Genomic DNA, 13,951 nt, shown 5'->3' with positions numbered 1-13,951 from the left:
CCCAATGCAAAAGTCATTCCTTCTTTGAAAAAACAGAAATAATAGCAAGCAAGGTGCAAGAAAACACTGGACTCATCATTGAGGCAGCGGCCATCGCAGAAGGCAACTGCGTTAGCAAACCGTCCCTAGCATTGACTGCTAAAGAATTTGCATTTCTGAGGTCTGTATGTGGGAGGCCGCCTTAAGTCTTGGCGTGGCCATGGTGCGCTCTTGTTTATTTATGATGACCATGCTGTCGTGCACGATTGTGACTAATTAGAATCAAGTGCGCAAGAGTATACAGATACATACGTTTTAGTGATAAACACCACTTGTAAGTTTGCGCTTGTCCTTTTCGCCTTTTTAGTGTCCCGTGTCCACTCTTGCGCTAGTCACTTCAGTCTAGAAGGTCATCTGTGAGCGAGAAGTTACGGTAGTAATGACCTGTGCGGTATAAATAGAATGGCTGCCGTTGCTAACGTTTCATAAGCCATTTGTCAACTCAAGTGACAATTATATATGCATGAAAATTAAGTTCTGATAAAGTGAAGACGCTTTCGTGTTTGCTTAACGAACTCTTCGTGCACATAGCGACGTTCGCAAGATTTATACTGGAGAATTCCATGCCAAGTGTCCCAGACGTGGCGCTCGATCATTGCAGATTTAGCTGGTAAAATTTGCGACTGTTCGCTGTACCACATGGAGTATTGTGGCCAGACATTTCTGAAGGGAAAAAAATTTTCCTGTGCCGTGGTGCCCTGTCAAATTTCGCTCGCTTTTATTAAACAGTGCATAATACATATATTTATTTAAAATGTATCTTTGTATCTTAAACCTCGCAACTTTGCCTGCGCCTTCATAAAGGTTCTGTTTAGACGTTAGATTACAAGAATTGCGATATTTTTGTGTTTCACTGCCTGTTACATATTCTCAAAAACAAAACAAAAAATCTTAAGTGTTCACGATTTGTTATTAAAGATACTCCCAATGTACCTCACCAATCTAAGTATTTGTGTGATTTTTCAAGAAAGTATATTTTGGTATAAAAATGGCAATGGGCGAAATATTCTTCAAATCTTCTTGAAAAAGAAATGGGAAACTAGAGAATATATACGATTTATGACATTTTTGACTACTTTTTGTACTAATGCGGTCCAAGTAAAAAATACTGTCCATGTGGAAGTCGATAGAACACTGCATCGGTAAGCACTGAGGACAGCCTCATCAAATCAATTTTACATTTAACGAAGAAAGAAATTCCTCGAGGGAGGAATTCTCAAATACTCGACTAACTATTTAACCGAACTATTCAGACAATTCATACTATTTCGAGAGCTGAAATCCATCGTCTGAAGATTTCATAACGGCTTCTAGAAGCAAGACGCTGCCAATTTCTCTCGGGCAAATAGAAAAAATATCTCAGCGAAGCCTGTTACCCAAACGATTGGTAATTCATTGTACAAGTGGGCGCGCCCGTCTTTTCTTTCAGTCTCCCATCCGCTATTAAGGTGTTTTTATGACACGATAAAGACCGACCAATTAGACCGAGAAAATGGATAGTGATATATTGACACGCGTACTTATCTTTATCGGGCGACCAGGTTTCGCCACCTAACAAATGTTATCGCACAGCGCGGGACGCGCCTGCATGTATCCGGCGTTTCTGGAAAGTTATCGATGCTTCTATCCGCTGTCTGTTGTCGCCGAACCTTGTATTATCTGATTTCATCGCTTGACACGAATGGTGTAGAACTTTGTAGAAGGCATGCGGGTCCCAACGTTTAGTCTGGAACATTCGATGACTGCTGTATAAAAGCCGACGCGCTTGACCCGCTGATCAGATTTTCGACGATCGCCGACTGTGTTCGCCGCTATCGTTGTGCTTTAAGTGTAGCCTGTTTTGTGGGCACAGGTTCGCCCAATAAAAGCTAGTTTTGTCTTTCACAGTAGTGCTAATGTGTTCTTTGACGTCACGACCACGTGACAATACAATGACGATCAGCCCCAACTGTCACGCCGACGCCCTTGACATTTATTTATCTATGCCCTTGACGACAGTTTCCGTTCCTCACTGTCGGGCGGCGAACGTGAAGAGACGCAGACGGTAGTTTAATAAACGAGCTCCTCGTTTGATGAAGTATAGCTTAAAGCGAATGTGCGTGGGCGAACAGTCTGAGCATACTGCTAAAAAAAAGGTGCTGCGAATCCCTTTTCATAATGTTTTATGACGAACAGGAGGGCCGTCAGACGTGCGTTTCCCGATGACGTCATCGGGCTGCAGGTGCTTGTATAGCGGAGGGCAATGCACCGCCGATGCACCTGCGAATTTCACAGTACCTGGGGGACCGTCACTGAAGATCTGCGTCACAATCGAGTCGTCATACATTTAGTAAAGCAATGAAGGGGGCTAGTTGGTGAACGTTCATGGTTATATTGCGCTCAGTTTTACACAGGCGATGTTAAGGAAGGACAGGACGTGGACGGACGTAGCGCAAGTCTACGTCCTTGCGCTACGTCCGTCCACGTCCTGTCCTTCCTTAACATCGTCTGTGTAAAACTGAGCGCAATATAACCATGAACGTCATACATTATTTGCCTTGCTGACAGGGCTCTTCTTACCTTTTTCGCGGCTTTGTGCCCTTAGCAGCTCCAGTACGAGAACAGCTAGGAAGGAAAGAGAAAAGCAGAAGGCAGGGAGGTCAACCAGAATAACGTCCGGTTGGCTACCCTTCACCGGGGGAGTGGGAAAGGGGAGAACAAAGATGACAGGGAGAGAGAGGAGGGAAGGAAAGAAGGAAATTAGCGGTGGGTTCACTGACGCGTGTGCTGATAGTAATTGCACTGATAGTCACAGACGCAAGCCCGTCGCCCTCAAGAAGAACAAAAGTGCCTTCACCGCTTTGTGGGCCGACGAGCGATGACGAAAGCAGCACAGAGGTATTTCGTAAAATCAAGGAGCTCCCGTGTTTACGTTGCGGTTTATATAGTTGCTTGAGCTCCACCGCAAGAGTCAATCGGCAATATACACAAAAAGAAGCGATAGAGCATGTAATCAGCAGATTTTTTTTACATTTATATGTGATGGCATTTTCGTTGAACCATTGTCTGTTGACCCAGGCTGTATTCTAACGGGGCTCTCGGAACGAAAGGCGTTGATTTAGAGCCAACTAGCGTGTATACTTTCTTCTACTCCGTCTGTATAGTTCTCGTCGCATCGGTGCAAATTCAGATCGCACACAATTGTATCGGAGTCCGCATCGCCTTTAGTGATCAGATTCGTTGCGGCGTGACCATGCTTCTCTCGAGCAATTTGTGCCATTTGAAGACTTGTGCATCTCTTTCGCGTTTCATTCCTGGAGCATGTACTGCATACAACAGTAACGAAACTACTGAGGATAAGACAGCAAGTTCGGCATGTTGGTTTCTATTCATAATGAACGTCAGAATTTCATTATGAAATGAGGGATGTTTGCGAAAGCCTATAACCACCATGGATGTGCGCATCAGCTCTCTTAAAGTCACAGCAACGCATGCTCCACGCCGGCGAGCCCTTCTAATAATTAATATATTTACTGTTTTGTCGCTATTGACTTAATGATGCCTTCAGTGGAATCTCTGTTGAGATGCACTTGAATACCGTGCATTATTTCTGTAAGGGAAACACCATGGTAGCTGTAGAAAAATGTATACACTCCGGTGCTTATACCGCAGTGCGTTTGTCAGGGAATTACTGACTTATCTTCAGCGTTGGCGCAATCGACATCCTAATCGCGATATTACTAGCTTCTGCAGGCGCAACGTGCAGAGCTTTTTGTTTTCAATTAAGATTTCCTGGCCAGCTACATTTTGGTCGCAGCCTAAGTCCTGTTCATGACTTATATAGAACAGCGCTGAGAACAGACACGAGTGCCTTTTTCTTTCTTTATTTTTTGTACTGAAGGCTTACTGCAGACACGCGTCAAATACATAGAGATGCTCCAGGCCATGACCTGACACAGATGACTAACTGCCGACCGTTGCCTGCCTCTAATCTGCTGGTTCTGGCAGGCACGTGATTATATTGGTGCTGAGCTTTTTGTGCTCATGCTGGAAAACAAGCTAAGTCGCGGATTATTGCGGACACGCAAATTCAAGTGTTTATTTATTTTATTTTATTTTGTCTATGCGCCTGTGCGCTAGCGACGTCATAAGCTTCTTGTTTATATGTAAGCTATATATATATATAGCTTGTCTATGAAAAGCAAAACTATAACACAAGAAAAGATTACTAAAGTATTTCTTTAGCAGTAGCACTTCAACACAAACCTGTGATAAAGATGCAAATACGAATAATCGAGAAAAATGACCTCGAATGGAATTCAATACTTTAGTCAACTGTGCATCTTCGCAATCAGTAATGGAGGACAAAAACGCAACAACACTTCCCACTTGTGACGACAGTTGTACACATGCTGAAGCAGCAGAACAGAAATGTTGATCTAGTGCATTTAAAGTAAATATACGCAAATGCACCGTCATGAGCAGATAAAACTTGAGGTATACTTAAAGTTCTGTGCACTTTGTATACTTTGCCACATGTGCATGCATATATATAAGCATTTACATGTGTCAACGCATATATATATATATATATACAGATGCATTATATATATTCATCCGTACATTTCTAAAAAGAGCTAAACACTAGAGTTTATTTAATTAAAGAAATATTGTTCTCTAGGGAATTTCAGAGGTGAGAAATTAGGCGAGAAACAATCGACCTAATTCTAGTTTCAGTATTCTTTATTTATGGTTACTAATAGTTTCTACCATGTTTTTTTAAGGAAACTTGTTATCTGACCTTCGAACACCTAATCGAATACTTATCATTCCTAAACAGAGCGAAATATAACTTTGTGTATGGTCTATTTGGAAAAAATAAGCTTGTGGGATCTTATCTTCATTATTTCACACATGCTCTTCTCAAATGGACGTCAGGTGAACTGAGGAGCTTGTAAATGATAACGGCTTTCAGTTATCTGGCGCACGACGATAACGACACGTGACGAAACAGCGAAACAACTCCTCACCTGACGCACGCAGGGCGTTCTGTGTCCGTTTTGGAGGGTAGAACTGTCACACCGCATGCAGCTCCAAGTATCGTTTTAACAGGATGCAAATGTGCTGAAATAATAAGTTGTTTCGCCTAAATCGAGACAAGTTCGTATGTACTAGGAACGACTGAAGGCCGAGCAAGTTGAGAGGAACCCATCTCTTACAGAAAGGCACACGTGACATTAAATTTCACATCAACAGAAAGTCTTCTGAGTAGGTAGAACAGAGAAACTCAGTAGACTCGTCTCACAGAAAGGCACACATGACATTCAATTTCATATCAACAGAAGGTCTTTTGGGCAGGTAGAACAGAGAAACTCAGTGGACTCAGCCCAATCTTTCAAACGGTAACTTTTGTTTTACCGATTAATTGACAGCGCACCCTTTAACAGCTGAAAGCTTTTCAGCTGCGACTCTACTCCGTATCGTCGCAGCTGAAAACAGCCGGGATCTGGGAACAGGTGTTGCCGTCGCGAACGTAAAACTGAACCCACGCGGCTCTCGGAACGGCAGCATGGACAGCTGTGCTACAGAAGCGACGCAAAAGCTCGTGTTTTTCATTCCGAGGCCTCGCACTTGCGACGTGTCAGAGCCCGGCTGTGTAGCAGGCTTCTTGCCAAATGAGCGCTTTCACATGCCTTTCTCATGGCACCGCAGCAAGGGACAGTCGCGTGAGTACAGCTCTTCACTGGACAGGAACACGAATGTGTTTTGCCTCCTCGGTCCATTGGAATAACCAACAAGGTACGTTGCCTTCGATTCAATTTGGAAAATTAAATCGGGACCAGTTACGCGAAACATTCATCTCTAACGTGAGGTCAGATTGCGAAACTGCGTGAAAGTCGTTTGTGCTCGTTATCGGATTTCAATTTTTGTTGAAAATTTGCACCAGATTGATCACGCGCCGGGGCAGCTCAGTCGCCGAGGCGTGGCGCTGCCGAGCTCGAGGTGGTGGGTTCGGTGCAAGAACGATGCAATGCGAAAACGCTCGTGTACTTATATTTAGGTGCACGTTAAAGAACCCGATGGGGTCAAAATTAATCCGGAGTCCTCCTCTACAGGTGGGCCTTGGAATCGTATACGATGAGCAAAACGAGAACAAGGCAAAAGCGGGAGTCAACGTTTCGTCAAGTGGACTTGTCTTTTTCAGAGCCCTGAAAAAAGACAAATCGGGATTCTCCACTCACTACGTCGAAGAAGCTTGCGAGTCATTTCTAATATTAACATCAGTTCAGTGCGCTTTCCAAGGGAATTGATGAAAGCATGGGTGAAGTCTATGCCCATGTAGCAAGAGACATGTTTCCAAGATTGCCGACGTGTTTGGTGCACCAATAAATATTTTCCTTGTCTGTTTTAGGCCTTTATTAACGGTTATATATGGTATATAATATGAAGTATGTTTATTATACTTCACTTTGTCGTATAATGTTTTTCTTTTTTATACACGCATAGACTTTGTGCAAAACGCAGCTTTCCCACAAAAAACAAAAGATACCACCTGTGCGAAGAAGGCAATGGAATGCAGTTCGCGGACCGCAGGGGTTATTGTACGTAGCGGTACAGGTGTCACATTTGCAACCAGGCGGGGGTGGGGTATTGGCCGTCTTTGTGGTCTCAGAAAAGCTGCAGTAGCTTCAAACAAATAACAAGGGAAGTACTCTTCTGGCAGCTGCGACCCCTAGCGTGCTCTGTGCCAACGTGTGACCCTCTCCCTTGCATTCCACTGGTTGGGTCTTTCCATCTTGTATTTCCTCCCTTGTGGACGCCACTGAATGTACACGTGTTGGTAAATTCATAGGCTACCTACGCTTTTTTTTTTACTTGAGTGAATGTACGCGTGTTGGTATTCACACGTCACTCAATGTACGCGCGTGTCTGTATTCACAGGATGCCTAGGATTGTTTTCAAGCATGAAGTGCTTTTAGCTTCCGTTGTCGGCGACCTTCAAGTGACCTTGACCCAGAGCCGTTATCCGGGCAAGCTGCGAGAACAAAAAGAGATCGTCTGGACAGCCAGTCAAGACCTCATTACACACGCTAGTTACTTCCAAAAGAAGTTACAAAAAATATTGCTTTGGTGCTCTTTCAAATGCTTGTTCACAATATCACTCAAGCTGTAACTTCTATTACGCTGAAGTTTTATTTCTCATTTCCAATAGCGATGTTCAAAATGCAGATACAGGGCACTATATACATTTGATTGTCATCTTTTGGCGCTGAGACAGAGTTGCCTGTGCTCTTTTCGACGCCAGCGGTCCGTGAGTTCCGCGGGGCGTCCGGCGCACCGCGGATGGCTGTTCCACCGAGACTATACACTTGCAATGAGGTTATGTCTGTGACAGGAGACGATTGCGTCCATACGGGCCAGTGCACAGTATGGCGTGGTGGGGTGTGCCGTTGCGAACATGCACTACACCCATCTTAAGATTGTGGCTAGTACCATATCCAACCAATCTGCTTTGCCGGTAGCCATTTCATGCTTACGTCTACTCTCGATTACGGGAGAGGTGTTTGCTGGCCGTGGTTGCTGCTGCGTTGCTGCTGCTGGTGTCTTGTCGAATAGCTCGCGTACGGGACAGAACTCCTATGACGATTCTGCATGTACAGCCATGTGTACTACGCCTGCAGATGTGCCGGTGACCGGTTCTGTTCTCTGAGCCCTCTCCCCCTCCCCACCACTTCCCGACTTTCCTTTCGTACCGATGTGCTTATCCACAGCCTCGCGGTTATTGTTTGATGAATCAACTGAACCGCTTAAGAATGACTACATGAGTGCGCAAATTATCGAGTCGTTGAAACAAAGTGGTCAGTGTGTAGCTCAGTGCCACTAACGCCCGAGGTTGCTTGTGCTGTCGTCGTGGTTGCATTTGGGGACGGCCTGAAGTGACATTAAGGTAAAGGGCAATAATCTTACATTCTCTAATGCCCATCTTGTTGGCTACCATTATGTATGTGAGCATGTTTAAACGATTTTCACCAGCGAGTCTACAGGAACAGGCTTCCGGAACCCTAATATGCCGTTCGCGAAACCTCTGCGCCACAGAATTATGCAATGAAGCAGAATGGGTACCCTCGAAATCCTCGCCGCAACAACTATTACATTATTCAAGCGAGAGCTTCCCACGCTTTATCCCCGTGGTTTGGCGCGTCTTCTCGGTTGACTTCTTGCTAAGTGAAGTCCGCTGACCCTGGTGGGAAGGGGGGGGGGGGGGGAGGGGGGGTGCATGTAATAGTAAACTGGGCTAATCTCTGACGCTGTGTAATCCGCGGTCGCCTGGGTCACACTGTCATGTCGTGGGAGTCTCCGCTCCTTGTCGGACCACCGCGTGATCGTCGCTGTGCTGCGAAACAGCGCTCTTCGTAAAGTGTACAGTCTGAAAGCGTTTGACCAATGGCTCTGCGAAAGCTTCGCTTCGCATAGGTTTCAACATATGGGCATTGTATATGCGTGATTTAATTTCTTTTTCCTTTAGCTTCGTGCGTGTCTCGTCCCTTCTATAATATTATGTTGTTATTTTTTGTATATACCCTGGGCACGTACCGCAGACAAATGAATAACTGTGACTGTCTGCAAGCCCGGAATGTCGCGGTTGCGCACTGACCCTCTTCTGTCTTACGATCGCAGCTCAACGGAGGCGGCCAAGATGCCGGCGGCCCCGGGACCCAAGGACCCGTGAGTAGACGCAGCGCGCGTAAGAAAAGCCCGGACAACACAGGGGAAATTACATGTACTTACTAATTTAAATAAATAAATTATAGATTAATAGAATGGAAAGTGGATGAAAGAACAACTTGCCGCAGGTGGGGAACGATCCCACGTCTTCGCATTACGCGTGCGATGCTCTACCAGTTGAGCATCGCAAGCGTAATGCGAAGACGTGGGATCGTTCCCTACCTGCGGCAAGTAGCATTTTTTTCATCCACTTTCAAATCTATTAATCTATAATTTATTTATTTCAATTAGTAAGTACATGTAATTTCCCCTGTGTTGTCCTCAGTGTCTTTGTTTGTTTGCTTCTTATGATATATGATCATTAAAAATAGGGCCGCTCTGTTAACCCCCTTTCTTTTCGCCTATATATATATATATATATATATATATATATATATATATATATAAAGCCAGCAGCAACAATTAACTTGTAGTAACAGATTGTACGGCACAATATTATGTGGTAGAGTTGAAGGGAATCATCATAAATATCTAATTCCGTTTTTCCACATTTGACAGTGGGCATGTAGCCCAAAAGGACTCGCGTAACTGGCGTAACACGAAACTAGAATGAGTTTTCAAGAGGGTAACACGCAAGCAAGCCCGATTACGATTATAGTTTGGAGACAAGATACGTCCCAAAGGGCGTAAAGATTAGAGTGTGTATCATGGTGCATGGAGGAAGGAAAAAGACTACGAAAGAACGTCACGCGACAGTATTGAAGCCCGCAGGTAAATGTATAAAGGAGAGGTTCATGGGAAATAGACACTCACTCCACGTGATAGGCAAGCGGTTATTTCTAGCCGACGAGCGCGCGGGCGGTACGGCAGAGCTAGAGTTACTGCATATGCTACCAAAGGTAGCATATACAATGACTACACCGCTATCCAACACCAAAACAATATGTGCACCATGTGTTGTTATTAGCCTACAGAGAATTGTTCAAAAACTGTCAGTGACAAATAGCAATGTTTTTGTCCTTGAGATGTATTACTCGACGATACGGATATTACTCGAGGTACCTTTGGTATAACATATACAGTAACTCTAGGCAGAGCGAGTGAAGGGGGTCGATCGTGCACTGCGAGGGTTTCACTAATACCTTACCATATCATAATCATCCGCCACCTACCTTTCCCTGTATTTCCCACTTCCCCATTCCCCAGTGAGGAGTAGCAGGCTAGAGACACGCTCTCCAGGCCGACCTCTCCTCCTTTCTCTTCATTAAAATCGACTCCTCCTCCTCCTACCGCGAACCATAGAATGCCTTGAAAGGTGCGGTAACCCAAGGAGGCCACATTTCCCCAGAGTCGGCGCGCAGGTGGGCCGCGAGGAGAACGAGGGACGGCGTCAGAGAAGGTTGGCTTCCCGAAGTTAGCCGCTTCAGCTACAGTTAATTTGCTTAGGCGAATGGTGTCTCACCGCTGCATTACAGCCCACGATTTCGACTGTGACTTTACAGCTGTAAAAAAAGTATATCTCTCTTGTTTGTGCACGTCTGGCTCGTGTAGATGTCGGGGTATATACACGAGCCAGACGTGCACAAACAAGAGGCCAGACGTGCACAAACAAGCAGGCCTACGAAGCGGCGAAGAGGCAAGACCTCGACGTCCCGTCGTGGGAGGCCTAGGCCCAGCCGACTAAACTGCTGGTGCTCAATAAAGTTCACTCTTACTCTCTCTCTCTTGTTTGTGCAGATACCATTTCGTCAATTTCACCATGTTCCTGTTTGGCGTCGGCTCGCTGCTGCCGTGGAACTTCTTCATCACGGCTGATGACGTGAGTCTTCTGGCCTGTTCAAGGTCCGCGAGCTGAACGACAGGGAATTGTGCTGGCGAGGTTGTGTGCACTACACGTTGTCCCGAGAAACAGTAATTTGAACCTTTCTGCAAGCATGACCTGCGCGTGCCTGACGGAGTACGCTAAGTGGCGACTCTGGCGCCCGGCCGAAAGCACTTTTAATATATCATGCTCTTTCATAGTCCTCACTCGCGTACCACCTCCCATCCCCACACACACAACATGGGAATGTAGTCCAACTACACCGCTGTCCAACATCAAAATAATATCTGCACCAGGTTATGTTATTAACCTACACAGAATTGTTAAAAAAACTGTTGGTTACAAGTGGCAAAGTTTTAGTCCTTGAGCTATGTTACTCGAGGATGCGGACATTACTTGCATGGTAAATCGAAACGCATAATCGACTACTTAACAAAATTTATCTTCAAAATTTTTTACCTGATTACATTAGGGCACACTTTTTTGGCTTTAGAGTTAGCAAGGAAACGAGGGCAATTTATGATTAGGAGACATGATTCACTTATGAGTTACAATGTCCATGTTCACATCCCAATTGTCTTGTGAATCTGGAACAGAGTAGCATTCGTGATCCGACCACTGTGAAGTCAAAGGCCACGGTTTGCCTGCGCTATAACACAAAGAAATCTGAAAATTTTCCGAGATTTGTGGATATAGAGCTTGAGCCGAAGAGCCAGATAAATTAGTTTGAAGTTCTTCAAATGCTTTTTCAGTGCTCTTTCCACAGGCATTATTTTTTAACACAGTCTTAATAGTCTGGGAAAACAGTGATGCCATGCTGATCAACTGACGGCTGTTTCGCCAGCATTTCCCTGTGTGCTTTTATGAACTTTGCAAGGGCTTCCCAACGAGAGCTCGGTCTCCTTTCAATTATTTCGGCCACGTTATGGTCCTTCCATTTGGCAGATCAGTTAGGATAGCCGAGGACATGACAGTTACTACACATACACCATGACTCATGATGTGCAATCATTAGCGTTATGGCAATCCCCTCCGATTCTGTGTTGAACAGTTGGCCGACAACCATTAATGCTGTGTCCGAAGCGCCAGCACTTGAGGCACCGCAGTATACTCGTGGTGCTAGCAGCACAACTCTGTGACTTTGAGGCCATGCCTCAATCTCGGATGGGCGAGCCATCCCTACAAACGTCATTATAACTGTTTCTGTGTGGACCTTCTTATTGTCGACTATCTGCGGGTATATTAGTGCTACGCAGCAGCTACTAAACTTGCCGTAAAAAATATCTAGGATTTCCCCTGGGCTTAAACTTACGTCCACACCGCGGACTAGGCTTTTGCAGCTAGGTAAGTAAAGTGCGATGAAGCGGTTCAGCTCTTTCATGGCAAACTTAATTCACTACAGGATATTCTGAACGCAAGTCTGGTGCGGGGAAGAGCAGGAGATCCCCCCTTATATAAAGTGCAGAACCTCGGTGATTTCCTGGATGTTAAAGGAATTCTGCTTGATGTTCAGTTCAAGTTCCTTAGGATTTTTCATACGGACAGCCCCTCAGCTTTTAGATACCAAAGGAAGTTTTCCTGAAATAGCGATATAAAGCCAGTAGATGCCAACTAAGTGTATGAACTAAACAAGTTGTTCAAACGTCACTTGATAATTAGGCGCACTCGCCTATCCGCGCATAGTTCTACATACGGACTCGGTCGTGCCTGCATGCGCATCGATTCGCCGAGTCATCTGCTTCTCGAGAAGTGCTCAGCCAATCTAATTTCAGAGTTACTGCGCACTAATTCTCAGTGCATGAGTGAGTGAGTGAAGGAACTTTATTTGGTCCACTATAGACGTAAGCAAACTCAACGTCACCTGGCTAGGCCCACTCGGGTACCTGCAGGTGAAACCTGACGGCCCTCTCGCGAGCGCTCTGGACTGCCAGAATTTGAGAGGTCTGATCCTGGGCCCTAATTAGCTTCATCAGTTGCTCTTGGGTGAAAGGGGGACCGGCAGAGGCACAGCCCCACAGGACAGAGGAAAATATTTCGCAAATTGAATAAAATCATGCCTGGCATGAAACGTATGTGTCAGTGTCATGCATTATTTCATTCATCATTTCAAGGCATTGCCACGCGTCCATTTCGTATGGCTTTCGTCGGTGTGTCGCACATAATGCAGGATAAATTCTCATTTCGTTTTTATCGCTTTACACAACAAGGGAAACAAGCAGAGAGAGTGCAACATTTCTGCGGGTTTGTTGTTGTCGTTGTTGTAGTTGTTGTTGTTGTTGTTTCTCTTCACGCCCTCTCGCACTTTCATCGGTAGTATAGCGTAGTTCCTCATTGATCACAACGGACGGAAACTTGTGAAGGCGACTGCCCGATCGCAGCGCTTTAGAGTCGGACGCAAATTTTCACTTTTATTTCACTTATTCCAGAATAAAAATACAACAGCACTCGCAACTTAAGCTATCAATGCTCATAGACGACTGCCTGATAGTGTAAAGAAATCGATAACCGTCCGAGCAAAAAAAAAAAAAAAACGTTGTAAGGTTAGCTGAGGTATCTGCACACGCTCATACTTTAGTTCTATGCATACCTCGATTTTGAGTACACGTACTTTTCGAGATGGCAACATTAAAGAAGAGAAGCAATTGTACATGACAGTGGCACTTCAATCTTACATGCCAGAATACTTTACGACTGTCTGCTTCAACTGGCACTCTTAGCTTTTCATATGGCATGTGAACGCGAAAGTTTCTAAATTTTGAACTTCGATTGCCACCAATATTACTTGTTCTTTAACTTTGCTGTGTAACTTTCCATAGCTGTGCGAGACAGATGTCGATAGGAAGGTGGATGCTTGAAGCGATTATCAGTGGTTACGAAACGGCGATTAATTAAAAGAAAAGAATGTGGTTGTCCGATAACTGTTAATCCTTTGAATTCCTTATATTCTCTGACGTTTCCGAGTTTATTTACGATCAGCGTTGCATAATCCTACTTAATACGTGCCGTGTAACGAAGTGTTTATGTGTATGCTTTTTTTAAAGACGATGTCCTGACAGGAATAGCTTGTTTGCTGGTTTCTGGAATTCGAAATGACCCTCCTATCCTCACACCATTGTTATGCTATTTGTTAATAAAGAACGCGACACTGCATTAAAAGTTATAAACAATCATTGTGCAAGAACATGCATATGTAAAATTTGCAAGACGTGCAAATTATCATGTATCAACATATTTAGCTCAAGAAGTGTGGCCATGTTGACTGAACTGCTCAAGTTGACGACGTAGCGGAAAGCGAGCGACATTCGGAACAATACCCTGGAAAAAAAATCTATGACGCACTAAGGAACAGGGTGATAGCGTGTGAAGGTGCGTAAGATTTTCGGT

At 44.8% G+C, this 13,951-nt stretch overlaps 1 protein-coding gene across 5 annotated transcripts in view; it reads left to right on the top strand.

Moving 5' to 3' along the window:
• The window catches only part of LOC135896611 (equilibrative nucleoside transporter 2-like), a 59,154-nt gene that overhangs the window by 29,856 nt on the left and 15,347 nt on the right, over positions 1 to 13,951 (top strand). For 4 of the 5 annotated variants that reach the window (XM_065425080.1, XM_065425078.1, XM_070521165.1 and 1 more), the window contains 2 exons: positions 8,698 to 8,745; positions 10,483 to 10,564. In XM_065425080.1, coding sequence (XP_065281152.1) covers positions 8,717 to 8,745; positions 10,483 to 10,564 — 111 coding nt within the window. In that variant the 5' untranslated portion in view covers positions 8,698 to 8,716. Of the gene's footprint in view, positions 1 to 5,659; positions 5,818 to 8,697; positions 8,746 to 10,482; positions 10,565 to 13,951 lie in introns of those variants that run through there. The other variant, XM_065425079.1, reaches the window with a different exon arrangement.

Source organism: Dermacentor albipictus, chromosome 7, assembly GCF_038994185.2.
Source record: "Dermacentor albipictus isolate Rhodes 1998 colony chromosome 7, USDA_Dalb.pri_finalv2, whole genome shotgun sequence".
In the NCBI taxonomy this organism is placed as follows: Eukaryota; Metazoa; Arthropoda; class Arachnida; order Ixodida; family Ixodidae; genus Dermacentor; species Dermacentor albipictus.
The sequence above is the reverse complement of the archived record's forward strand: the minus strand, read 5'-3'. Positions and strand labels throughout refer to the sequence as shown.